At 33.6% G+C, this 27,688-nt stretch overlaps 1 protein-coding gene across 1 annotated transcript in view; it reads left to right on the forward strand.

The window, feature by feature from the left end:
• Arp10 (Actin-related protein 10) overlaps window positions 1–27,688 on the forward strand; it is a 175,845-nt gene that overhangs the window by 14,458 nt on the left and 133,699 nt on the right. The window contains exons 2-3 of the mRNA XM_090400157.1: window positions 8,778–8,850; window positions 21,382–21,461. Of these exons, the coding sequence (XP_090256283.1) occupies window positions 8,778–8,850; window positions 21,382–21,461 (153 nt within the window). The remainder of the gene's footprint in view (window positions 1–8,777; window positions 8,851–21,381; window positions 21,462–27,688) is intronic.

The following is a 27,688-nucleotide window of genomic DNA, read 5'->3' on the forward strand; positions in this document are numbered from 1 at the left end:
TGTAGTGTAGCAGAATTTTGACAGAATCGTAGTGATATTTTGTCTTTTCTGATTGGCAACACTGTCAGTAACCAACAATAGAACAGCAGATTAGCAGTTGTTTATCAGAGCTTGTATTGTGAGAAGCACAAAGAAAATCATGTAATATTTTTGTGTTTATGTAGGCCTACTATTTCAACTATAGATAAGTACATTGGTACCTTCTTTAAATGGAAAAATAGCTCAGATGACAGTGGTAAGACAAAATACATTTGTAATGACAGTTTGTGTGTAGTTCCTGAAGCGAAAGAAGTCTGTAACGAATCCACAGAAACACAGGATTCTTATCAGTTGCAATGCGATAATATTACTACGTTGAACGAAAGGAAAGATTTGCCGACTTGTTGGACACTTGACCAGTGGATAGCATTCAAAGGTAAATACAATTGGTTATTTTTAAGGACAGAGGTTTGGGGTGTATAACATGTGCAGAGGTACAGACTCTATGTGCAAGTTCTTCACGTCAGGGTATTCACTTAGCATCAGAGTGGATAAATGGATTAATACGTATTAAAGGGGAAGGATCTAAACGATGCCAACAAAATCAACTCAGAAAGAAAATTTATGAACATATAGATACCAAATCTCACAAAAGTGCAGAAGCAATTTTTAGATGTGAAAGTGAGAATTCATTGCGATATGTTGTAGAGTATTGGACTACGTGGGGCATGCTTAACATAATAATGTGATTTGCACTGAAATAGTGAATCATATTGCAAAACACTTTCTTTTAAGGTTACATGGTGATCAGCCTTCATATTTACGAATTTAGGGACACACAAAACACGTGTTGAAATGATTATTTGACTTATTATTAATAAAATAAGTAAAATAATCATTTTACTTATTTTACTTATTGACGTTTCGACCAATGTATTGAGGTCATCATCAGAAAAATACATGTGTATATGAAAAACAAGCTACATGCTCTTGCACTCTACAAAGGTAAATTGAATCTATGCTGTTAATTGATCTTTTACTTAGACTGCCCTCTAATGGTAGGGGAAAAAACCTGCTAAAGTCCTCATATACTAAGCTTTTCTTCAGGACTTGTACAGTTCAGGTTGCTTTATACTAAGATTTTCTTCTGGATTTGTACAGTTCAGGTTGCTATTGAATGTTTTAAAAAAAAAAAAAACTTCACCAAGTCTTCTTGTATTGAGATTTTTCTTTGGCTTGTTCTGGTTGTGATGATGGTTGCAAATGGGTCCTCCACATTCTTGGAATGGTTATACCGTCATTTTTGTTCAGGTTAGGATTGTGTTTGAGCATTTCACATGCTTCTTTAAATTTCCTCTTGAACCAGGTTTTGGTGCAGTGTAGGGACTTGGTACCTTTCCACTCAGTTCTGTGGTATGTCTGGAGTGCATGATCTGAAAGGCCAGTTTTTCCAAAATGGAGGTATTTAATGTGTCATTTGTGTTCGTCCTTCCTAATTGGGATGGTTCGCCCTGCTTCCCCTATGTACTGTTAGTTATATGTGCATTGTATTTTGTAAGTCCCTGGGTGGGCTAGGTGTGGAAGAGGATTTTTGGAAGAACTGAGTAGGTGTCTTAATTTTGTCGGGGGTTTAAAGGTGGTTTTGATGTTGTATTTGTGTAGTGTTCTGTCTATTTTTTCCAAAATGCCTTTAACATAAGGTATGGCAATAGCATTCTTGAAATGTTTTTTGTTTTTACTAGTATCTCTGTGAAGGATCTTGTGAATAGTTTTTTTTACTGTATTCATTTTTTATAAATGTATGGTTGATGATCTCGTATTCCTGGTTTAGAGCTTGCTCATTTGAACAAATAGTTTGAGCTCTGTGTTTAAGGGTGCTTATGACACCTAGTTTTTGTGTTGGGTGGTGGTAAGAATTTTTGTGTATGCACTGGCCTGTGTGTGTAGATTTGCAGTAGACTCAGAAGGAGAGAGCCTGAGGAAAGATGTGTGACAAGTGTGTCTAGGAAAGGAAGAGTTTTTTTTTTTATTTTTTTTATGGTAAATCGGATACGTTTGTGTTGTTTGTTCAACACAACTTAGCCCACCCAGGGGCTTACAAAATACAATGCACATGTAATTAACAGTACATAGGGAAAAAAGGACAAACACAAATGGCACATTAAATACCTCCATATTGGAAAAACTGGCCTTTCAGATCATGCACTCCAGGCATACCACAGAATTGATTGGAAAGGTACCAAGTCCCTACACTGCACCAAAACCTAGTTCAAGAGGAAATTTAAAGAAGCATGTGAAATGCTCAACCACAATCCTAACCTGAACAAATATGATGGTCTTACTATTCCAGTAATGTGGAAGACCCATTTGCAACCATTAGAGCAACCAGAACAAGCCAAAGAAAAATCTCAATACAAGAAGACTTGGTGAAGTTTTTTTAACATTCAATAGCAACCTGAACTGTCAAAGTCCTGAAGAAAAGCTTAGTATGGGAGGACTTTAGCAGTTTTTTTTTTTTTTTAACCACTAGAGGTCAGTCTAAGTAAAAGATCAATTAACAGCATAGATTCAATTTACCTTTGTAGAGTGCAAGAGCATGTAGTTTGTTTTCATATACACATGTATTTTTCTGATGATGACCTCAATACAATGGTCGAAACGTCAATTGTTATTTTATTAATGATAAGTGAAATAATCATTTCAACACGTGTGTTTTGTGTCCCCAAATTCGTAAATATGAATATTGCAAAACAAATGAAACACAAAATTGTGGACAGCATTATAAACCATAGAACCAAAATTTCTACTATTCTGGATGAAAGTAAATTCATATCTAACCAGTTTTACAACACTATTCTTTGATTTAATTCAATTAGAAAGCATCAAAGCAATGGACATTAAGAACTCACTCACTTATGAAGTGTCTTGAAAAGCACAGTCTGAAAAAAGAAATCCTGCAGTAAATTCTATTTGGATTATGTATGGATGGGGTCTCAGTTATCCTGGAGAAATGAGCAGGTTTGGCAACATTGATGAAAGAAGATTTTCCAACAATTTTAACATAGCACTGTATAAATCATCACTTAGAACTTGCTGTGCACGATTCAGTGAAAGATGTTATGACAACATATCATTTTGTGGTGTTTCTTGATAAGGTATATTATTATTATTCATGACACCTCCAAGGATTTCATAGACTCATTGTGAGAGGACACCTACTGTACAGCTCCGTCTTCGCCACTGCACACCGAACCTCTATTTATCAATCATCTACATCTACCACTCACCACCACCACAACTAATATTTTTTGTCTGTAAATTGCATGTGTTCTGAAGGGCTGATTTGTCTGTATGCGGGATGAAAAACCCGAGTTTCCAGGAGGAAAAACCCTGCTACTTCCGTATGAGATCGGCTAACTCACTTTCGATTGAAAAAGTCCATATAAAGATTCCTCCCATCACGACGAGAATCGGATTTAGGCCTTTTCTAATCGAAGGACGCAACGTACTGTCATTCTTCCATTTGCACTATGGAACTGCTTAAAAAATTAATTACGGCCAACGTGGGGGCTCGAACCCATGACTCTGAGATTAAGAGTCCCGTGTTCTACCTACTGAGCTAGTCGGGCAACCAACTATATTCAACTTACATGAACTAAGGAAATGTGCAGAACAGTTGTTCTTCCGTCTTTTCCAAAGTGGGAAAGATGTTGTCAACTCGGGTTGCATCACGTTTTCGGGCTGTGAATTCTATTTGGAATAATTATGCATCATTGCGCAGTTTCTTTATACGTAGCTCATGATGGAAATTGAGATAGTAAAAGAAGAGCAATATTTCGAGGGCTAGCTGGTAAACTTGAAAAAACGCACTTCATAAACAATTTAGGAATAATGATGGATGTGTTATCTGAGCTTTCTAGCCTCTCAGAAACTTTGAAAAACAAACTGTGATGTTACCTAGAGCAAAACCAACTCCTGCACGGAACAAGAGAAGTATTTAAAGGTCCCAAACAGAGAGGAGATATTTACTGGAGGGAAGTTCAGAAAGCTATAAAAGCAAATCAAGTCAAAGGAGTTCCCTTGAAAGTATCTGGGGATACAACACAATGTAAATAAATAAAGGACAAGTTTATGAGAGTATAATCACAAGTTTGACAAGTCAGTGCATGACAGATAGGGACACAAAGTACTCAGAAATAATGAAAGTAGTTTTACCTGAGTATTGGCCAGATGATGTTGCCATGGGCTGTGGTGAACAAGAATTGAAAGATCTGTATGATTCGTTTTCTCTGTGTTATCATGAGGTCATTCAATCTTCTAGAGATTTTAAGCACAATGGAGGTAAGCATGTGTCAGATGCCATGAAGAAACTTCTGAAGTGTGATGAAACAATACCAGTGAGCAATGCAGAGTGCAAGCGGGTGTGCAGCATTATGAACAATATTGTGACACCAACAAGAAATGCGTTCATGGTTGAAAATGTCTCATCTTTGCTGACAGTAAATAGTTGTCCAGCAATTTCCCAGTGGGATCCTTTTCCATATGTTAAACACTGAATGTCCCAAGGAAGAAATAGTGCCCTTACTTATCATATAAAGAGACTTTATGCAGAGACAGACAAATCGAAGGAAGCCTTGTGGAAACTATTGTAGACCTCCTGCAACTATTAACTAAGGGTTAATAGTTACAGTTTTTTGTGCACTTTCCTCTACATTTCACTAGCTAAAGCCTAATGGCTTTAACTCCACCAGAATAAATAAATAAATAATATTTTTAAAAAAATGTTGTGACAATCTAGCAATAGCCTCAAATATCCTTATTTAAGGTCCCCAGAGCTTATTTGTTTAGAATTTAACCACTGGATAGAAGGGGGGGGAGAGGAATACATTATTGAGACATATAAGTTAGTAAGGGGTTATTACTGGATTAGTGTGGATCAGATTTTTCATATAATGGGCAGAGATGGGTGATAAGGTCATCCCTGGAAGTTGTATAAAGGAGAATGTGAGAAAGGGAGTAATGAGTAAGTTTTTTGTGTGGAGAGTTGTGGGCAGTTGGAATGCATTGCTTGGAAGTGTGGTGGGTGTGGAGACAGTGAACACATCTAAGTCATGAAGATGAGCTGTGTGTGTAAGAGAGAGATGGAGGACCTCCCGTGATGAGTCATTTGACTTCTTGGAGGGTCTGATGATAATAATAAAATCTGTACTCATATTTGGATTCAAACTGGCAGCCTGTTGGTTGGATAAGAATCTGTTGTTTCAAGGATACTTGCGACATAAGGCTGAAAAATATAATCACGTAATCACAAGAAAGATATTTATTTAACCAAATATTTCGGTCTGGAAATAGCAGACCATTGTCAGTGGTAATACAAGAACAGTTTAAAAATACAAGCTAGAATACTAACAATAGATCGTTAAAATTATAACACGCTGCGTGATGTTAAATCACTAAGTATGAAACGGAATATTTTGAAGTACAAACATGATTGAATTTGCTATTTAAAAAAAAAAAAAAATTAATTAATGAGTAATCTTGATTAGACTTTCCCAGATTTTTGATATAGATATACGGTCATTACGATTCAGGTTGGGGCGATGGAGCAAGGCCTCCACGCTTTCCTTGAACAAACGTTCGAACCTATAACGGGATCTATGTAAGAGGCGAGTCTTGGACCAAAGGATGCTGTGGTTAGTTTCAATCCCATGTTGAGCCAATCCAGACTTTTCAAGTTTGTTGTGAAGAATGGATGATTGATGTTCTTGGATTCTTATTTCAAGAGAACATCCAGTTTGTCCAAAATAAAAGAGATCACAGTTGCATGGAAGTTGATAAACTCCAGGAAGAGATAAAGTTGAGCGTTTGTCTTTAGGAGAAGGAAAATGAGAAGACAATTTGTTAATAGGTGAATACGTAGTTGTTAAATCATATTTCTTTAAAATTCTTGCGATAGGTTCTGAAATACCGGATATATAAGGAATAGGCACTCGACGTGTTGAAACTTTGTTGTTTTGTAGAGGATTATAAGAATTGAGAAGAAGTTGAGTACTTTTTTCAGAAAAGCCATTGAGTTTCATATGTTGTTGGATAGTAGAAAGTTCCTTCTGTAGATAATCAAAAGTAGAACAATTAGTTTTGGCTCTTTTGATGAGGCATTTTAAAATTTCTGTTTTTTGACATGGATGATGGACTGATTCTTTAAGAATATAACGACCTGTGAATGTTGGTTTCCTGTATACTGTAGTTGTAAGAATATTTTGAGGTGATCGGATGAGGAGAACGTCTAGAAAAGATAACTGGTTGTTTTCTTCTAATTCCATAGTAAACTTTATGCAATGATTCAAGGAATTAATACTGTTTAAAAAGGAAGGTAAAGCGTTTTTGCTGTGAGGCCAAATAGTAAATATGTCATCTATATATCTTACCCAAAAAGATGGTTGAGGGAAAATAGATGCGAAGAGGACTTTTTCTAAATGTTCTAAATAAAAGTTGGCTAAAGCCGGAGAAAGAGGACTTCTCACGGCCATTCCTTCTACTTGGCTATAAAATTTGTTTTGATATACGAAATATCCAGAATGTATTACAAAATCAAATAGTTTTATAATATCTTGAGGAAAGATGTCAGCAAGTAATTTTAAAGTTTCCTTGAGAGGTACATTGGTATATAAAGATTCTATGTCAAAACTAACCATAAGATCTGTATGTTGTAATGAGACATTTTTTAATTTTTCTAAGAAATCTGAGGAGTTTTTTATGAAAGAATTAGAGTTGTCAATGTGAGATTTCAATAATTTAGCTAGATATTTGGCTATACGGTAAGTAGGAGAATCAATACAGTCTACTATTGGACGAAGAGGATAGTCAATCTTATGGATTTTTGGAAGGCCATAAAATCTAGGAGGTCTTGCAAAATGAGTTTTAAGTCTTTCAGTTGTGTCTTTATCCAAACTGATGACCTCATCAAGGAGAGAATTTAATTTCTTTAGTTGTCTGTTGGTTGGATTATAATCAATTTCTTGATATGTGGAGCGATCTCGAAGCAAAAGAGAAAATTTTCTTCTGTAATCTGCTGAGTCCATAACTACTGTTGCTTTTCCCTTGTCAGCTTTAGTGATAATGAGGTGATTATTTTTTCTCAAGGACTGTAAAGATTTCATTTCAGAAGGAGATATGTTGGAAGGAGGAAGTTTAGCCTTAAGTAGAGACGAAGCGACTTCTAGGCGAAGAGCATTAGCTTTATCACTGGTTAGATGATTAAGATTCCTCTCAATATTAACTAGGAAATCTAGATATGGTATTTTATTTGGAACAATAGAAAAATCATGTCCTTTTGACAGGATGAGGGTTTCGCTTTTAGTCAAAGGACATCCGGATATATTTACAATCCAATTATCTGGAGTTATGAATGGCTTGGATTGTCTAGACGAAAGAGCTTCATATTTACGGTTAAGATGTTGACTTAGTTTATTATAAGCACGTTGAGAAGAACGTTTAGCCACATTTAGAACTATGTGAAAAAGATGTGGATCCATATTTGTGGATATATAGCTGCGCAAATCAGAAATCTGATGACTGTGAAAAGCAAGGTCACGTTTAGCAGCTTTAAGTTGATTATGGATTAGAGATAAACTAGTGTTCCAGTAAATATTATGAGCTCCAGGAGATTTTATTGTTTTTTTAATCTTAGCGAAATTGGAAATAATCTTGTTGTCGCGGCACATTTTTAAGAAATTAATCTTTGCTCGTAACCTACCTTGTATAACTGAAAGTTTTCCTAATTTACCAGTTATTTTGGTAGCATTTTCCCCGTGAAGGATAAGAATCTGTTGTTTCAAGGATACTTGCGACATAAGGCTGAATGATATAATCACGTAATCACAAGAAAGATATTTATTTAACCAAATATTTCGGTCTGGAAATAGCAGACCATCGTTAGTAGTAATACAAGAACAGTTTAAAAATAAAAGCTAGAATACTAACAATAGATCGTTAAAATTATAACACGCCGTGTGATGTTAAATCACTAAGTATGAAACGGAATATTTTGAAGTACAAACATGATTGAATTTGCTATTTAGAAAAAAAAAAAAAATTAATTAATGAGTAATCTTGATTAGACTTTCCCAGATTTTTGATATAGATATACAGTCATTACGATTCAGGTTGGGGCAATGGTATATCATTCAGCCTGTTGGTTGGAAAATGGATAGTACACTTGGCTAACTAGGTCTGCATTCACTACTGTAGTTGAAAACCTGAACATGCAGAAAATGAATGTGTAATCAGACATAAGGATAGATTAGTTCCTCTAATGTCATTGTTTTTTAGTTCTGCCATTAATGCTATCGATTCATCCCTAATTTTCCCCAACATTCAATATATCTGTGGTTTCTATTCTTTGATCAGTTGTTTTATTTATTTTTATTTTTTTTTTTTATATGCTAAGACAATGTCAGTATGAGATTCAACCAGCACTTAAACCTAAATGCACACTGGGTGTTAAAATTGGTTCAAATATTATCTTGTATACTGTTATTTTGTTACTTCTTCATTATAAATGTGTTCATTTGGCTTTCAATGAAATCAGCCTTACATTTCTGTTATCTCTATTTTTATTTGACAAATATAATAATTTCTTGAATTCTTTATAATAAAATCATGATATATTGATTTTGTATATCTTGCTGTATATATTGCAAGATATACTGTATAATATACTGTATATTTTGCAAGCATTTTATATGTTCTTTTTTTTTTTTTACCACTTTTAAAAGTATTAATTTTTTAAATATTAGGTGTGGTTTTGCACGAGAAACTGGTCCAAGACGAATTATTCCAAGTGAAATTAATCATCCCCTCACTGGCCAGGTAGTGTAATAATTTAAACCCACAGTGATATTGCAGTTGTAAGATTTTATGTCAACTTTGTTTTTTATTCAGGGAACTTAACTGCCTTCTAATGAAATTGTTTCCTTTCATTAGATGATAGTTAAGTTCCCTATTTAGCCATAAGTATAAATAATACAATAAGTATTATGAGTTTTGAACTTATAAAAGTTCAGAATTGCTGCTTGAATAAATACTTATGTGAGCCCCTTTGATCAAGTTTTGGTAAAGATAGATTATTTCATGGATAATGCTACTCGGTTTGGTTTATATCAGAGCATTTTAAATCCTGTCAAAAGTGGTGACTTTTGGGATACAGGGTATCCAAAAAGTCACCACTATTTTAGTGAAATAGGATAAATTTAAAACAGATGGCCTAATGATGATTATATTTGGATACAAAATACAAAGTATTAAATCAAAACTCTAATTACAGTAATCCCTCAATTAGTGTGCCCTGGTTAGTACATTTTCGATTAGTGTTTTTTTTTTTTTTTTGATACCCAAATTCAATTAGTGCACCTATATACATCTTAAAAATAAATGTTACGGATTTTAAAAATTTTCTATCTATACATTTTTATGGCTAACTATTTTTAAAAAATCACTCACTAGAATGAAATAATTTAGTTACCTATTTAAAACATTTTACAGAGTTATTTTTAATGGCCTACTACACTACTTCCATGTACACTATGTTCCAAAATTTACCACCACATTTATGTCATCTGCTATAATACGCCCACATTCGAGACCCTTTGACACTTCTGTGCATTTTCCCTTTTTGGGAAAATGCACAGAAGAAAATGCACTTTCTGTGCCTGTCACAAAAAAGGAGAATCCATTCCAATAATAGGATAATCAATCCATCTTCTGGGATGAGTTGATTATAATTACACGTTGGAAAATTAACTTCTCTTTTGTGATCATTGTAGTTTTTAAAGTGGTAACTATTTTGCTTGTATAACAGTTGGGAAATTTTATCTATAAAGCACGTTATTTCACGTGTTGCCGACTGATTCGTACGTCCTTCATTTCTTTCTCCCCTTCAGCATGAATCGACTATTCTTGGCACCAAGACAAGCGAAACTGTACAAAAGTGTGGGCGTACTATAAGTACATAGCGCTTTGATGGTCGTATCTTGTGCCTCCTTTGCAATGTTATATGAGTGTGTTTTTCCTTACTTTTTTTTTTTATTTTAAAATATTTTCCCAAGCTTTAACCTCCCTACTGGCCAATGTGGATGAAATAGTGACACCAAATTGCACTTCTTATCCATGTTATTCAATGGATTTTAGAGCTTCGTATCCAGATTTATCTCGACGTCGTGGCCGGTTGGGGGGTTAATCATGAGTAAGAGAATTACTGAGCAAAAAAGTGGATGTGTGAAAAAGATTCGATGAAGAAGAGAGAAGTAGTAAAATTTACAGAAGAGTGGAAGAGGCAATAGGTCTATACCGTCAGTCGTATGAAAAAAAAGAAACAAAATGCCTGCCAACCTACATTAGCTCAATTCTTTGTTAAGAAGTAGAATAATAAAATTTATATTCTGAATATGTTTTATTGTCTTTCAGCTTCATGGTTTTCCTTTAACTAGGCCCTGAGACATACCTTAATTCTTTTATAAAAAAAAAATTAAGGTTCAAAAAAGAAATTTGAGGAACGAATTATGCTGTTTCCCATAAGTTATTATGTAATATATATATTCGATTAGTACATTTTTGATTAGTATGCCTCTTTTAAAGAATGCATTAGGCGCACTAATCGAGGGATTGCTGTATTGATTTCAGATGTGTTCTATCAGTGTGTCTCTGCAAATCTTGAAGATCTGGTAGATCTTGAATTCTTTTGTGATACACTTCTGAATCAATGAAACCTAAGGTAAAGAAATCAGGTGGGATTAAGTGGAGATTGTTCCAGCCAAGGTCTAGTCCTCCATGCCGAATCCATTGATTTGGAAGGCAATTGTTGATGTATTGTTGAACGTCTGCCATAATTGCATGATGTCCAATGTTGCTGAAAGGCTGTAGTGTTAATAAGGCTATCTTGAGGAAGTTGGAGGGGGGTTCAGGAAAAGGTTGAAGCATATCAAGCCAAGCTGTTCTTATCATTGTACTCTAGAAAAAAAAAATTTTTTTTTAATTGATTTCACTATTCTCATTCCTTGATTTTAGTCTCTTTCCCATTCATTAAACTCAGTTGGTTTTTCATCAGTCAATTTAACTGTTATGTCAAGTGATTTTGCTGTGGCTGTTAAATATCACCTCATCACTGAACAAAATGTCATTTTGTTCAGTGATGAACAAAATGACATAAAATTGTCATTGTAGATTTGAACAATCAGTTTTGCTTGTCTTGGATAAGGCTTTTTCTTTAGAGTTGAATGCAAGATTCTGTGAATTGTTGTTTTGGGTATGTTCATTCTGCAAGATGCATTCCTAAGTGATAATTTCTGCTCCTCTTTGAAGATTTAGTAGATTCATTGCTTTCTCATTATGTTCTCTGGCATTCATATCTCCCTTTGTCATGCACAGGGATGATATCCGCTTCTTTTAAAGTTATTCACAGTTTAAATACAAATTAACTATAGATAGTTGAGAAATCTTTGGAACATAATAAGGATCTATATGTAAATTTTGTAGATCTGAAAAAAAAAAAGCATATGAGAGAAAAGCTGTTCTAAACATATTTTTCTATCAGATACATTTCAGGGAAATATTTAAATAAGATGTTATATTGAGCTATGTATAGTCTGTATTTGAGTTGTAAGTCAGCAGTTAGCATGAAAGGAAATACAGGAAAATGGTTTTATGTAAAATCAGGTGTAAGAATAGGATGTACACTATCTTTGCTCTTATACATCATTTGTATGGATCACATTATGAAGGAAAGTGACATTTAACTTGATATCAAATTTGATGGTGGTGTTGTATGTTTCAAGTCTGCTTGAGAGAATTTGATGTAGCGAATGTTAAACTCTGTTGGTTGCATATGTTCTAGCTTGTATTTGCATACTAATTTTATTATCTTGAGTATTCAGTTTTCCAAGATATTTGAAGGAAGTAGAATTTTTAAATTTCTGGTTATCCGTAGTAAATTGTTCATTTTCATTTCTACACACTTTTAAATACTTGATTTGTAATTCCTCAGCAGTAGATTTGAGTTTTCTAATATCTTTGGTAACTTCTCCAACTAGATAGATATCATCTGCATATCCTAATATTACTCTTCTACTTGTATTATGTTTTAAAGTTTTTCTGATACGTTTCCTAAGCTAAATTAAACAGGATTCACAAAAGGGCATATCCTTATTTTAATCTTGTCTTAGCAAAATGTTCCAATCTAATTCCATTAGTCAATAATGCTTTGACTGTCAGTAGTGCAAATTTTGAGTAAATTTATTATTATTATTACCCAAGACCCCATGGAGTCAAAGACTCGTCTAGGAGGTCCTTTTATCATACCCACAGCTCATCATACCACACTTTAAACACACTCAAATTCTCTGCAGAAACCATACTCTCAGGCAAGGCATTCCAATCATTCACAACTTTGCATGCAAAAAAACCTGCTTCTCATTCCCCTGCTCACAGGTATTCTGAATGTTACCATATGCTCTTTTAAAATCCTGCTTTGACTAGGGAATTCTTAAATATTTCTAGATTAAAGTTTTTTGTTCAAAAGTCTCAGTGGACTCATCATACTTCAGTGATTTTTAAAGTACTCTTTTCATTTCTTTGCTATTTCATATGTAGTAACTAATGTTTGTCCATTGCTATTGTTGGTTACTTATTTTGATATGTTTTATTGATCTCATGCATGAAAGGCAGAAGAGTAGCACATCAGTGACATGCTGTGTGGAGTGAGGATTGAGAAAGAAGTTTATTAACTTTTTTTTTTTTTTTCTCGAAGAGTTGGAAGTTGTAATTTTTGGGACCACTTCATAAAAGGCTATTATAAAAAAAATTAATACAAGGAAAGGAATTGATGTTGCCAGTTCAGTGGGGAAGTACCTATAGAAAAGACGAACATTTAAAACATTATGTCTTTGAGATAGAGGTTAAAGTGAGTCTGTAAGAAAGAGATCATGTATGAACTACATTACTTTCTTCTGAACAGCATCAACATTTTTTAGGGAGATTTTAGCTGCCACACACCCCAAACATGTGAACACTATTATAATGATCGACAGATTTGTGATTTGTATAGAGTTAGTAGCTGGGTGGTTGATATAGCATCTTGAGCAGAAAAGAATGCCTAGTTTTTTTAGAAGCTGAGAAATCTATTGATGTGATGTATTTATGTCAGGAAGAGTCTGGAGGTAAATAATCAGTCCGGGGGGGGGGGGGGGTAGAGAGAGAGAGAGAGAGGAGAGAGAGAGAGATATCTGATCCTGTCTAAGATTTGTGTTATTACTGAAGGTAAGAGGAGGTGAGCTAAGGTTTCTTCTGTAAGAGAAAAGACAGGGCTATATTTTGCCAGGTTATACTTATCCCATTGAAGGATGATATGGAGATCAGTGTGTTTAAGGCTGTGATTTTGAATGAATAAGATGAATGGAGTGCATACTGTTAAATTGTGAATGAAACTATGTTGTGTAATTTATTTTTTTTTCATTCACATTTAACATTGATTATTATGTATTAATCATGATTTGTATAAAAATTATTTATTATTCCTTAATTTAGGATTACTATTTAAATATTTATTCTAAACTTAACCTACTATTAATTTATTAAACAATAATATCTGTAGAATTTATGATAACTAAAATATATATATGATGTAACGAAAAGTATTATTATAGTTAATTCTATACGTAATGAAAAAGCTGATTAAGTAGCTTAAATATTCTGTTTATTCTTATTTGTGAAAATTTAATGTTATGTAATCACTCATGTAGTAGTAGAGCATTGTATTACATTAGCGAAGTGTTTGCGTTCATTTGTTGTCATGGAGACACATGAAATAAACAAGCACGAGTCGAATAGAGCGTGACCTTCGGACTGAAGGGAGAAAAAAGATATAATAGAAGATTTTTAATTAGAGAGAAGGGAGGAAGTTTTTGCGGAGTGGAAAGGAAGGTAGGATACAAGCAAAGGAAGTGGAAGAAAATTATAAGTTCTCTAGGGCAGAAATTCATGAGAATAGTGTTTAGAAGTGAGCCAAAACATAGTGAACCATATACTTAGTTGCAAGTGAAGTCAGCTGTGTTGTAAAGGAAAATTAATGCCTTAACCGGATAAATAAAGAACTGGACATTCAATGAAAAATTCTGATTAGTTCCAGTTAGTCTAGGATTACGTCTTAATTCTATGTTGCCCTGAGAAGAATTATATTGAAATTAACTAGTTTGAGAAAAGTAAACAAGGAGAATTATCAATGCCTTATTGATGTACTTTTTTTTTAAAGTAGTAGTGAAGCGCGATTAACAGTAGTTCAGTTAAATCGTTGGAGAATTTTTATTAATGTGTTCCGCTAATGTAAATAAGTTAATTCATAAGTGTGCTCACAATTAATTGATGTATTGAAGATTGTATCTGGTAAGAGTCGTCATACTTGTTTGTTTGTTTTAACATTAACATATCTTCGAAGTTCAAAGTCCGGAATAAGATTGCATGGAATATTGTCTACCTTGATTAGTGCTTCCTGTGAATATTAAACATTAAGTACAGCTGATAGATATGTGGAGACTGATTAAATAAGAAGTTTCGTTTTATTAACTTGAGTTAAGAAAGCTTGTGATTTTGAAACTGTGAATTGTATATGAAAGTTTAGAACATTGAATTGGCATGAGTGACTTAGCAAGATGTACTAAGTTGATTGTATTGTTTCATTTTAAAGCAGAATTCTTGAATTTGTTATATATATATCATATATTAAATGTTTTATTTTGTTAATCTAAATATTGTGTTTGCCTGAATTCCTTTTTATTGCACCGTTCATAAATATTCGAATCTTGCAGGAACCCCGAGTAAAATAGTAAATAATTCGGTCTAAATAAATGAGGAGACTGCTAACTTAATTAAAAATTGATCCTACTATTTTATATAGACTAATCTAAGAATAGGGTGGCGCAGTATAATTATAAATTTCCCTACTTTTGGATCGGTAATCAATTTGCAATTAGTTGTTTTATTGATAAGAGTGACTTGAACCAAGATGGCGGATTTAGAACATAACATGAAAATAGAACGTCACGACAATACTACTATCAGCAGAGATGTGGATAGGATTGGTAATGATTGAGAGTATATTGTTACACCTGATATCTTAAGAATATAGAATTCTCAGCTATCATGGTGTAACATGAAGAATAAAAAAAAAAAAAAAAAAAAAAAACCTGCATGAAAGATAATAGTTGAATTAATTAAAAGAAGAAGAAAGATTCTTGCATCCAATAAAATATATAAAATATAAAGGTTTTGTTAAATTAACTAACAAAAGAAACAATGTATTAATATTGTGATATGATTTAAATAAGAAAAGTTAAATAAATAAGACAGAAAAGGATTAATCATAAAAGATGGTATGTGAGAGGCTAGAGATTAAGTTATTAAGTAAATTCATAGAAAAATTTTGGAAAGGGGATTAAATTAGAGGCTAGCAAAGGAAAACAACAGACTATCGCTCAGGGCCAATTCCCGGATTGAGACATCAGGCTTGCCGATCAAAGGACGTTTGGCAGAAAAATGCCACCCTAATTGGTTGGTGAAGTAAAAACAAGTAGGGGGCGGAGAAAAGAAGTTAGAAAAAGTGCTGTTAGGAGAACAGGTGTAAAAGGGTTGGAACCCCCCCCCCCTTACAAGGCTTTTTTGGTTTTGGTTTGATTCTGTTCAGGAGAGTCCTTCGCGAGCTCTTTCGTAGGGATTTCACGGTGTTTTCCTGAGTGGCGATATTGGAGTTATATCTCCGATGTCACAGCACGGAAACAAAAGTGAGCGGAATTTCGGTTCCGTATTTCCTATGTGAGAAGCGAAGAATGCCATATAGTCGAGGAAAAGAAAGCATATTTTTTGTGTTTTGACTTCAGTGACAACTACGAGAAGGGGAAAGAAGTAAAGAAATCGATGTCCACGTGGCGAATTGCACAGCCGATATATAGATGATTCAAAGTGTATTCGGAGTTACGAAAAGTTAAGCCAGCGTAAGCATAGTTCAAAACTCAAAAAGGAACATAGGAGTAGCAGATTATCAGTGAGGTTATATCAAGATAATTCAATCAGAAGAAGGTAAAGATCGATATGAAAATCCCAAGAAAGAAAGGTACTGTAAAATATATCTAATGTTAACTAAAATTTGTCTGTGATAAGTATCATTATTCTAATACAGAACTGGTGAAGTGACCAAGGAAAATTAATACTAGGACTTTAGTATCTGACAGAATATATTAAAAGTAAACTGGCTAGTGTTAATGTTATATGAAAAATTAAGTGTCCTGAGAATTTTGCATGCCTATTGTAATGTATTGGAAAGTTAAAATGTCATAGTTGTGTGTTAGTGCAGAAAAGGGTTTAGTTAATCTACTTAAGTTTGAATAGTTAAATAGTGTGAATTAATCTTATTTGTCCATGTCAAGTGAATTTATGTGTTGAATTGTTATGGCAGCATGATTGTAATACTCATTATAGTCATAGCCTAATTACTTGTAATAAGCTAATGTTAGTTTGTAGGTATTTAGTTTTGCATTAAATTGAGTAATCATAAAAATTGTATTGTACCATGTTAAGTAATTTAATAAACCTTTGTTTAAATGATAAAAGAGTTGTCTGAAATTGCTGTCCAATGCGCCACTTGAAAATCACGGACCTAATCACGCAGGAAATTAATGTTAAGAAACGAGATAAAGTGTCACGACCGCAACATTGTTTCACTTTCAGAAATGTTTGAGTTCTTTCTCCTTGTTTTTGTATATAATATCTTAAACTAAATATTCCAAAAGGCGCAGTATAAATACAAACATTAGGGGTACTAAGGGGAGAAATAACTTAGGTATTAGTAAATATCTTGGTGATATCTTGTGCGTAGATAATAGTCGAACATAGGTAAGTGGAAATTATAAAGTAGAATAAAAATCGTAAAATGGGACACAACAATATTGTTCATCTATAGGAGTAAGATGGTAGGCAATAGAACAGAACCCTGAGGCACTCCTGTATTGGTAGCAAAGCTGAAAGAGAGGGGGGGGGGGGGCATCCACTATGACATGCAGTGAACGACCACAGGGAAACCTGGCTGCCCAATTATGGAGAGGTGTAAGTGGACTGAAGAATAACAGATTGCTTAGTAGGACTCAATGCCATGCATAATCAAAAGCCTGAGTGGACTTGTTTTTTCATTTCTGCTTCATAGAAGGATTTTTTATGGTTATTTAATGGTAATTGTTTCTGAACCTCTTCAGTCTGTTCGTATAATTTTTTTTCCCCTCTTGTCTGATTATTTTGTTGACTTCCTTGCAGATTTCTTTATCTCTGAATAGTATGAATATCAGCTTAGATGTTTATGAGCCAATTTGCATTCCTCTCTCTCTCACTTCTGTTTTATCTAGTTTGCGAATATTATATTTCTATTGATTTATATGTACTGAAAAATATTTGCTGTTTATTTTTATCCTAAAATGGCTCCAGTTAGAAAATGATCGCTACCATATACTTCTCTATTACTCTGAATAGAGTAATGGAAAAATATCTATAAGAAAAGTTATATATATAGGTGCGTGTGTGTGTGTGTGAGAAAGAGATTGGTTTATTTTTTTTTATATCTGATCCACACACGAAAGGCCACAAGACCTGTACCACACTAGTGCTGTGTGTGTGGACAAGAGGAATATAAGGAAGGAGGAGTCTGTTCACATTTTGTTTAATTTATAACCTATAATCTGATGGGACAAGAGAAAATACTGTGTCCTGCAGAAATTTCATGCATGCATTTTGGCACACATGCTACGTATCATAATGGTTCTATAATATAAATGAATACTTCTTATAATACATAGAAGCATTCATTTTTATTCAGGAATATACAGTTTTACTATAGATAGAACTGCATGAATATTAACATAGAACATATGCACAAATATTAACATAAAAACTTAAATCATATGAAGAAGATAAACTTTGTTAAGGACAAAATGACTTCCGAAAGAACAAAGAATATGATAATTATAAAGAATATAAGAATATGTAGAACTTATTAAATATTCAGGCATCCTATTCACCAAACGACTTTTAAAATTATTTAACAATATCTGGCAGCAAAGAAAAATCCCAGAAATTTGGAATAAGGCAATTATCATTCCAATATATATAAAAGGCAATAAGAAAACTACAACTTAAAACCAATATTTAGGAATATTGGTCCTAAATATTGGTTATAAATTATATGCATGAATATTCACTTCAAAACTTAAATCATATGAAAAACATAAACTTTGTGAAGGACAAAATGGCTTCCGGAAAGGACGATAGTGCACAGACCCAGCTTTTACATTAAAAATCTTAATGGGAAAACATTGCAAATTCAACAAAGAAACACATAGCATTTGTAGATGAGAAGAAAGCCTTTAACAAACTGTGGTCCATACTCAAGAATCTAAACATCTAGATTCTAAACCAAATAGTTATAAGAATGATTGGAAAAGTTACAAAATTAAAATCAATAAACAGAGGGGATCCATCAAGGATGCTGAATGTCACTACTCTTATTTAACATCTATATAGATGAAATAGTTGAAGAAATGGAAGAAAAATATAAAACCAGCATTTAAGCTGGATCGTGGAACTAAATACTCTTTTTTTTGCAGATGATCAGATAAATCATAGCAAGAAGTGAAGATGAACTCCAAAGATCAATATGCTTCTTAAACATAATTGCTAAAAAAAATTTGGAATGCAGACAAAACAAAAATCATAGTTTTTAATGGTCAGAAGTAAAATCATGATTGAAAATAAAATTTTAGAACAAATTAACTACTTCAAATACTTGGATGTGCTGTATCAATGCAAAAGAAGCTGACATGGATATCAAAATTTCAAACTTTCGAAAGATAACAGGAATGATCAATAATATTTTCAAACCTAACCAAGTTCAAAAGCATACAAGAATAAGAATTTATAAAGTTTTGACAAGACCTTCTCTACTGTACGGAAGTGAATTAAGGATAATCTGCAGAAACTGGAGTAATTAAATTCCTGTGAAGGACAGCAGACTATACTCTCTGGGACAAAAAAGAAGCATAGAAATTCATAAAGAACTAAAAATAGATTCAGTATTGGACAAAGTATATGAATACTGAAAGAAGTGGATTGAATATTTCGAAAGATTGGACAGTTCAAGACTACCCAAAAAATACTCCAATACCACCCAGTTGGAGGATGTAGAAGTCAGGGACGACTAAGGAAAAGATGGAATGAGAGCGGAACAGGTTGTTGGGTCCCCAAATCCCTGAAAGGATAATAATGAGATAGTTTTACTATATCTGTTGTTTTCGAAGACTGGAATAAAAATCTTCCTATACTGTGAAAAACTTTCCAATCTCAACAGATGCTATACTGCAGAAGCATGAAGAACAAGTAGTTTTGTTTATCGCTAAATACAGTATACAGAGACATTTAACATCTGTGTGCTATATTTAGCAACAATTTGTGTAATTAGAGACATCTGGAATAACACTTTCCCACAGACTGTGCTGCATGCATTAAAAAAAAAAAAAACAGATTTGTTGTAGCACTAAACACATTTGTCCTAACGTTCCTTTTCAAATTTTCAGTTCATATATATATATATATATATATATATATACACACACACACACACACACACACACACAGTTGACTCTTGAACGACGCAGGGGTTAAGAGCACCGACTCCCCACGTTCGAAAATCTGCGTATAACTTTTGACTCCCCAAGACCCAAAATCCTTACTGATAACATAACAGTTGATTTAACACATTTTGTATGTTATATGTATTATATACTGTATTCATACAATAAATTAAGCTAGAGAAAAGAAAATGTTATTAAAGGAAGAGAAATACATTTACAGTACTGTATTTATTGATGCTGTAAGTTGCCGGCCTGGTTGGCCAAGTGGTTAGCGTATCCGCTCTCCAGCCAAAAGGCTGCGGGTTCGAATCCTGCCATGGGCATGGATGTTTGTGATTGTGAAAGTACCAGTGGTAGTAGTCGCCAGTAGATGGCATTGGTGTTAGATGATGAAGGTTGATGGAGTAGTGAGATGAAGAGTTGTAGAGTAGATGCCCTCCCTCGATAAGTCTTTGGACTCCCTGGATGTGTGATGTAATAATAATAAAGTTTACGTCATCTATTTACAAGATAAATCATCTGTCTGTCAGTACCTACATCAGTATTTTTTTATATGATACAAAACACTGTGGATATCAAAAATGAAAAGATAATGTGAAAAAGAAATTCATATTTATTTACAGGTATAACGATTTATGCATTGATAATGAATCAGCACCAGCAGCAATATGGTTGCTTTATGGTAGCCTAGCCTATACACTAATAAATGAATCGTTATAATTTTTTTATGTTATGCTAATTAATTAATTTAACTAATTAAGTTATTTTATGCAGTTATGATTTAATACTGCATCTTTAAGTTTGTTTACATTTTTCTTGACTGCGAATGGCACCATGTACAGACTGTAAGTGTTTGTGTGCTTAAGTATTTTTAAATTTTAACTTTTTTATATTAGATTTGTGTATATTTGATGGTAGTAAATGATAAAATAGACTAGTATCTACATATATTTTATGCATTCATGACATATCTAATGTTTTCTTAATTTTTTCGATATTTCTAATTTTGCGAAAAAAATTTGCAAAAAAGTTTTGCGAATTTTTTCAAATTGTCGAAATCACTAAAAAAATTTCAGATATATTTATTTTAAAAAAAACTGCCTATAAGTGGATGTGGATCTATGCAGCTCAAACCTGCGTTCTTCAAGGGGGGATCAACTGTGTGTGTGTGTAAAACTTGAAATCAGTTTGAATTACATTTGAGATATTCGATATCATCCAGACACCTCACAATTGCTAATTTTACAAGTAAACTTCTTCCAAAAAAATTGCAACTAATATGCGATATAAGCTTTGTGAAAATAAGACTGCTCGACACAGAAACATAAGCTAAAGCTACTTCCTGCTAGCAGTTTACACATGACAGACACTGCCCAGCATGAGCATGTTAATTGAATGTTTTGTACTAACACATTTTAACATATAACAATATATAAAAGTTTTCATTGATATTAAAACTGTTTTAGTGTTTATTATTTAATATGTTTTAATTCTATATTCTATATATTTTTATTTCTAATGTTTGGACACAAATGTGCTACTTGGAAAAAAAAAAACTTGTTTTAAATCTAGCAGTTCTTTAATTATTATAAATAAATTCTTTAATTTACTAAACTAGTAATGTTCAGTTATCTTTTGAACTAAGTTTCTTAATTTTGATCTTATTCATATATGATTTGCATTTTAGATCGTGAATATTTGGAGTTACAAGAATGCAGAAGATCTGTATGTTATCTTAAAAGAATTTCTTCATATGTTATATTTCAAGTAGGTTGCTGCCTATTTATAATAATTGGAAAAGTGGTTTGAACACTTCTTATTTAGAAAAATACTGTGGAATGCTATATATATATATATATATATTTTTTTTTTTTTAAAGACTTGCATATAATTGCAGTCTGCAAAAAAAAAAAAAAAGTGAAATAATAGGAAATTATTCTTCAGATGTATATTTTAACTTATCAGGATTAATTTTTAAGGGCTTCATTTATAATAAAGTTGTGTTGTGAATAATAGCAGCAGATAACAATTATATAAAACTTAGCAATGTTCTTTATAGTACAGCTTATATTCACAATATAGTGTTGCAAATTCTAAACATGAAATTAAATTCCCGAAGTGTTTTTTTTTTCTTCCAGCATTGTTAGTTACTATATTTATCTTATCACTGTTTACTGATAATGGTGGAGTAATTTAAAAATGGGACAGGAATTAATTGCTATGAACCTGTTAACATAAATACTCATTATAGATGAGTTTTAGGTGTGCCATTTATTATATTAATGCTTTTAACTAGAAATTATGCTTGAAACTTAAGTATTGTGATTATCATTCAAGCTGATAATAAATACAGTAATTCCTCAATTATCCTATCAAAGCTGTTGAACAATTTGCTCGTTGGATAATTGAAGGATTGGATAACAATTAAAATAAAAATAGTTTGATTGAAACTAAACTTGAATTGAGTGGATATGCTAAATTTAAAAGTTTATTAAATTCCATCTATCCAGAGCACAGTTATTGTTTTGTATAATTTTGAAACATTTTTCTTTAGCAAATGGTTAGACTGAAATGGAAACTGAGATGACTTTTTTTGGAAAATAAATTTCATCACATGATGTTAGACTACCATCTTGCATGAAGGCCTGAAGTAGCTTATAAAAGTGCAGTCTTCAATCACTGGAGCAGGGTTTCTGGATTCTTCTTCTTCTCCCATAGTCCTAAATGAACCGTTGGGTCATTCATGGCTGGCAGGTGATACTCTTTGCTAGCCTCCTCCAGTCATCTCGGTCTCTTGTTCTTGATGTCAGTTGAGAAAGGGAGGAATTTGTCCATTTTTTGATGTTATCAGTCCATTTTAATCGAGGTCGGCCCCTAACCCTTGATCCCGGAACGATTCCTTCTAGGGTTTGCTTTGGAATGCCATTAGCCCTCTCCACATGTTTGAACCATTTCATCTGTCTTCTTCTGATGACTGTCAGAATATTTTCCCTTTTTCTCCCATCTATTGAGTCAATCAGTTTTCGGACATTTTCATTGGTTTTGTGAGCGGTATAGTGAATTCTCAAAAGTCTTCTGTAAGTTTTCATTTTGAAAGACAGGAGTCTTCTCTCATCTTCCTTCAATAAAGTCCAGGCCTCACAACCATACAAAAGGACAGAGCCCACCAAGGTATCAATTAGTCTTAGTCTGGTTGTGATTGCTATTCTGTTATCTTCCCACAATGGTTTTAACTTCTGTAGGGCTACTGTTGCCTTGGCAATTCGGTATTTAATGTCAGTTTTTGAACGACCATCTTGACTCAAAGTGCTTGGATTATCTGGTGCTTATTGCCATCCATAGTACTAATGTCCCTTTAATGCATGAGACATAATTAACGTGATTTTCACCCCATGAACAAAATTCATCTAGCACTAGATGAAGATTTACATGCATATAAACAAAACAAATCTATTAATAGACTCATGCATTTTGCAAAATCCTCCTAACAAGACAGAGTAAAGCAAACTATATATATATATATGTATATATATATATATTCTGTTGTGGTGTAAGCATTTTCTGTAAAAATCTAGCAGTGGTGTAAGCATTTTCTGTAAAAGAAACAAATTCTATATATATATATATATATATATATATGAAAAACCTTTAATGAGTAATACCGAGAGATAAAAAGATGACATGATATATTTGAAAAGATAGTAAAGTAAAGATAGCAAGATGTCTTTACTATGTTGGAAAAATGGAGTCATTTTCAAAATACATGTGTATTCAGTAGCTGAAATGAGTCACCTTCTGAATTAGTTCAGATAAAAAAATATATCACACCTGGATGGATGTCATCTTTTTATCTCTCGGTATTAGTCATTAAAGTATAATAAAATTAGTTTAATCCTTTATCCAAGTGTGAGCAAACAAAGTTTGCGCCTGAAGTATCTTCAGGACTAGGGTAAGGTGATACCACACCAGGGCAACTCGTTGCAAAGGTGGAGAAAGCTACCAACACTCCTATCTCAGTATCTCCTATAATGCAAAACACATCTCCTTGCGGATATGTCTAATGTTATGCATTAAGGGAAGGGCCACTACCCAGACTAGTTTCGACCTTTATTGAGGCCTCTTCAGTGGGAGCCAGGCCCTAGTGGGAATACCAGGCAGAAGCATTCGCAGGTCATCTCTACCTATGCATTAAGGGAAGGGCCACTACCCAGACTAGTTTCGACCTTTATTGAGGTCTCTTCAGTGGGAGCCAGGCCCTAGTGGGAATACCAGGCAGAAGCATTCGCAGGTCATCTCTACCTATAGGAGTTGCCAAATGGTGTGCCACCCTTTTTTAATAAATTACTCTGGATTTAGAGAAGGTTGTTGACAGTTTATTTTTCACTTGGTTAGAGTATAATAAAATTAGTTTAATCCTTTATCCAAGTGTGAGCAAAGTATAATATTAGATATTAGAATAATGAAGTTAGAGTATAATAAAATTAATTTTATTATACTCTAACCAAGTGAAAAATAAACTGTCAACAACCTTCTCTAAATCCAGAGTAATTTATTAAAAAAGGGTGGCACACCATTTGGCAACTCCTATAGGTAGAGATGACCTGCGAATGCTTCTGCCTGGTATTCCCACTAGGGCCTGGCTCCCACTGAAGAGACCTCAATAAAGGTCGAAACTAGTCTGGGTAGTGGCCCTTCCCTTAATGCATAGGTAGAGATGACCTGCGAATGCTTCTGCCTGGTATTCCCACTAGGGCCTGGCTCCCACTGAAGAGACCTCAATAAAGGTCGAAACTAGTCTTGGTAGTGGCCCTTCCCTTAATGCATAACATTAGACATATCCGCAAGGAGATGTGTTTTGCATTATAGGAGATACTGAGATAGGAGTGTTGGTAGCTTTCTCCACCTTTGCAACGAGTTGTCCTGGTGTGGTATCACCTTACCCTAGTCCTGAAGATACTTCAGGCGCAAACTTTGTTTGCTCACACTTGGATAAAGGATTAAACTAATTTTATTATAGTCATTAAAGGTTTTTCATAATATTCCAACCAAGTAAAAATGAATTCTGTAAATATATATATATATATATATATATAAAATTTTTTTTCAGCAAACAAGACTAAATATGAAATTTAAAATTTCTTAGTGTTATAAAATACTAGTATTGAAGCTGCAGATGGCAATTTAGCTTATGCTGATTTACATAATGTTATTACCTTTTTCTTTAATATAATTACTCAGAAGTGCATCTATGATCTTAAGCTAGCTCTGTAAACAATAGCAGTGTGCAAGATGTCTTTACTATGTTGGAAAAATGGAATCATTTTCAGAATACACGTGTATTCAGTAGCTGAAACGAGTCACCTTCTGAATTAGTTCAGATAAAAAAATATATCACACCTGGATGAATGTCATCTTTTTATCTCTCGGTATTAGTCATTAAAGGTTTTTCATAATATTCCAACCGAGTAAAAATGAATTCTGTAAATATATATATATATAAAATTTTTTTTCAGCAAACAAGACATTTAAAATTTCTTAGTGTTATAAAATACTAGTATTGAAGCTGCAGATGGCAATTTAGCTTATGCTGATTTACATAATGTTATTACCTTTTTCTTTAATATAATTACTCAGAAGTGCATCTATGACCTTAAGCTAGCTCTGTAAACAATAGCAGTGTGCAAGATGTCTTTACTGTGTTGGAAAAATGGAATCATTTTCAAAATACACGTGTATTCAGTAGCTGAAACGAGTCACCTTCTGAATTAGTATAGATAAAAAAATATATCACACCTGGATGGATGTCTAAATGTGCAGAACAGAAATATAGTGAATGGTTAGAAGAATAAATATTCTTCGATATTGTGCCATTTCTCCTTAGCTGTATAACTGAGGAGGAGACCTCCACATACCCTTTAAAGGAATGCAGAGAACCGACCAGGGCTTCTGACCTAATGTCCAATCCTCACCTTCTCATGGTGCACCCTGTTCGGTATCTACCTGGATACTGAACGAATGAGGATGGGCTGGCAATTTGGGATTTAGCCGACCAAATTGTATTCTTGTTGACTTAAACCAAAATACAAAATGATGGTATGACATGACAAAATTTCATGCTGTCCCCCAGTTAAACAAGTCCCCCATTGTTTTTGCCAGGGAACCAGGACAAACAATGAAAAGTAGGCTACAGGAACAAATCTGAAAACACACCCCAACTCGACATCACCAGAGTTAAAGATCGGTATTATCAACATAAGAAGGCTGAATGGCAAAGAAATGGATCTAGCTGAGGAATTAGATAAGTACCAGATCTACATAATAGGTGTGATGGAAACAAAAAAGACAAAAACTGGTGAGATCTTTCTGAGCATTAAATACAAAATGTTATATCCAGGCAATGACAATTAAGGAAAAGAAGGAGTAGCCATAGTATTCAACACTAAATATGAGGCTAATCTTCTTGAATGGCAGGCAGTCTCAAGTAGAGTGATGTGGACAAATATGAGAATGGGGAACTAGACAATCAGAATTATTTGTGCCTATGGTCCCACAGAAGGTTCTATTAAGGTAGAAGTGGAGGAATTTTTTGAGGCTTTAGAGAAAGCAACTGACACAATGAAAAAGGAAAAGTTGGTCCTTGTTGGGGATCTAAATAGCAGAGTAGGAAATGATTGTCAGACATACAAAAATATTTTGGGAAAATTTGGAGAAAAGAGCAAAGCTAATAATAATGGCAAATGCCTGTTGAATTTCTGCTCAGGACATGGACTGGTTATTACTAACACAATATTCCGACGTAAAAATGTGCATAAATTCACATGGAGAGAAGAGGCAAGGAATAAGAAAAGTCTCATTGACTGTTGATAGGGATGTCTTCTCCCTGGTACAGGACACTAGAGTGTACATAGGATTTGAAATTGGAAGTGATCATCATTTAGTCTTGAGGAGGATAAAATTGAATTTTATATTGAAAGGAAGAACATGTAAGGAAGTTTTAAAGCAAATAAAAGTTGAGTAGCTCTCGGATCTGAACTGTAGACTAAAATACACAAAGATTATTGAAGTAAAAATGAAAGAGTTTGAGAACAGGAACCTAACCTTGGAGATTCAGTGGCAAATCCTGAAAAAAACATTGATTGATTCATCCAGAGAGGCATGTAGTGAGGTTGTCTGCAAGAATAGAAAAATTAGAACTCCATGATGGACACAGGAAGTTAAAGAGGCAATGAAGGAAAAAAAGAAATCATATCAAAAGTTCCTGGGAAATAAGTCAGCTTGTGCTCTTTAGAGAATACAGAGACAAATGAAAGAAAGCCAAACACTGTGTAAAACTAGCTAAACAAAAGTCATGGGAAGACTCTGGTAAGAACACAGAAAATAAATATCAAGAAGGTGGTGGCAAGATATTCTTTAGATTGTTGAAGAAGCTCAGAAATGGCAGAAAGAGTGCTGTAAAAGAAATTAGAGATGATAAAGGTGACATGAAAACTGGAGAAGAAGATATCCTTGGTGTATGGAGTAATTACTTTGAAAAATTACTAAAAGAAACAATCAGTGATAGCAGTAATAAACACTGACCAGGCATGCAATCAGGAATACATATCCGTACTTGAAGTTGAAAAAGCCATCAAAAGCCTAAAATGTGGAAAGGCAGTGAGAGTAGATGATATTCGACCAGAAATGCTCAAGTATGGAGGTATAAAAGTCTTCCATTGGCTGCACTGCATAGTTCAGAAGGCCTGGACAGAGGGGTGAATTTCGGATCATTGGAGTAGTACTCTCATAATACCCATATATAAAAAGGGAAATACTGAATGTGATAATTACAGAGGTATTTCCTTACTGAGTGTTCCTGGTAAGATTTATGCAAGTATACTTGAGAAATGGTTGAGAAGAATTGTGGAAGCAAAGCTTAGTGAAGAACAAGCTGGATTTAAGCTTAAATATATAACAAAGATCTGTATTTAAGTTTTGTCGATCAGGAAAAGGCATAT

This window comes from Typopeltis vanoorti, chromosome 11 (assembly GCF_054136105.1).
Source record: "Typopeltis vanoorti isolate ZY-2024b chromosome 11, IOZ_Tvanoo_1.0, whole genome shotgun sequence".
In the NCBI taxonomy this organism is placed as follows: Eukaryota; Metazoa; Arthropoda; class Arachnida; order Uropygi; family Thelyphonidae; genus Typopeltis; species Typopeltis vanoorti.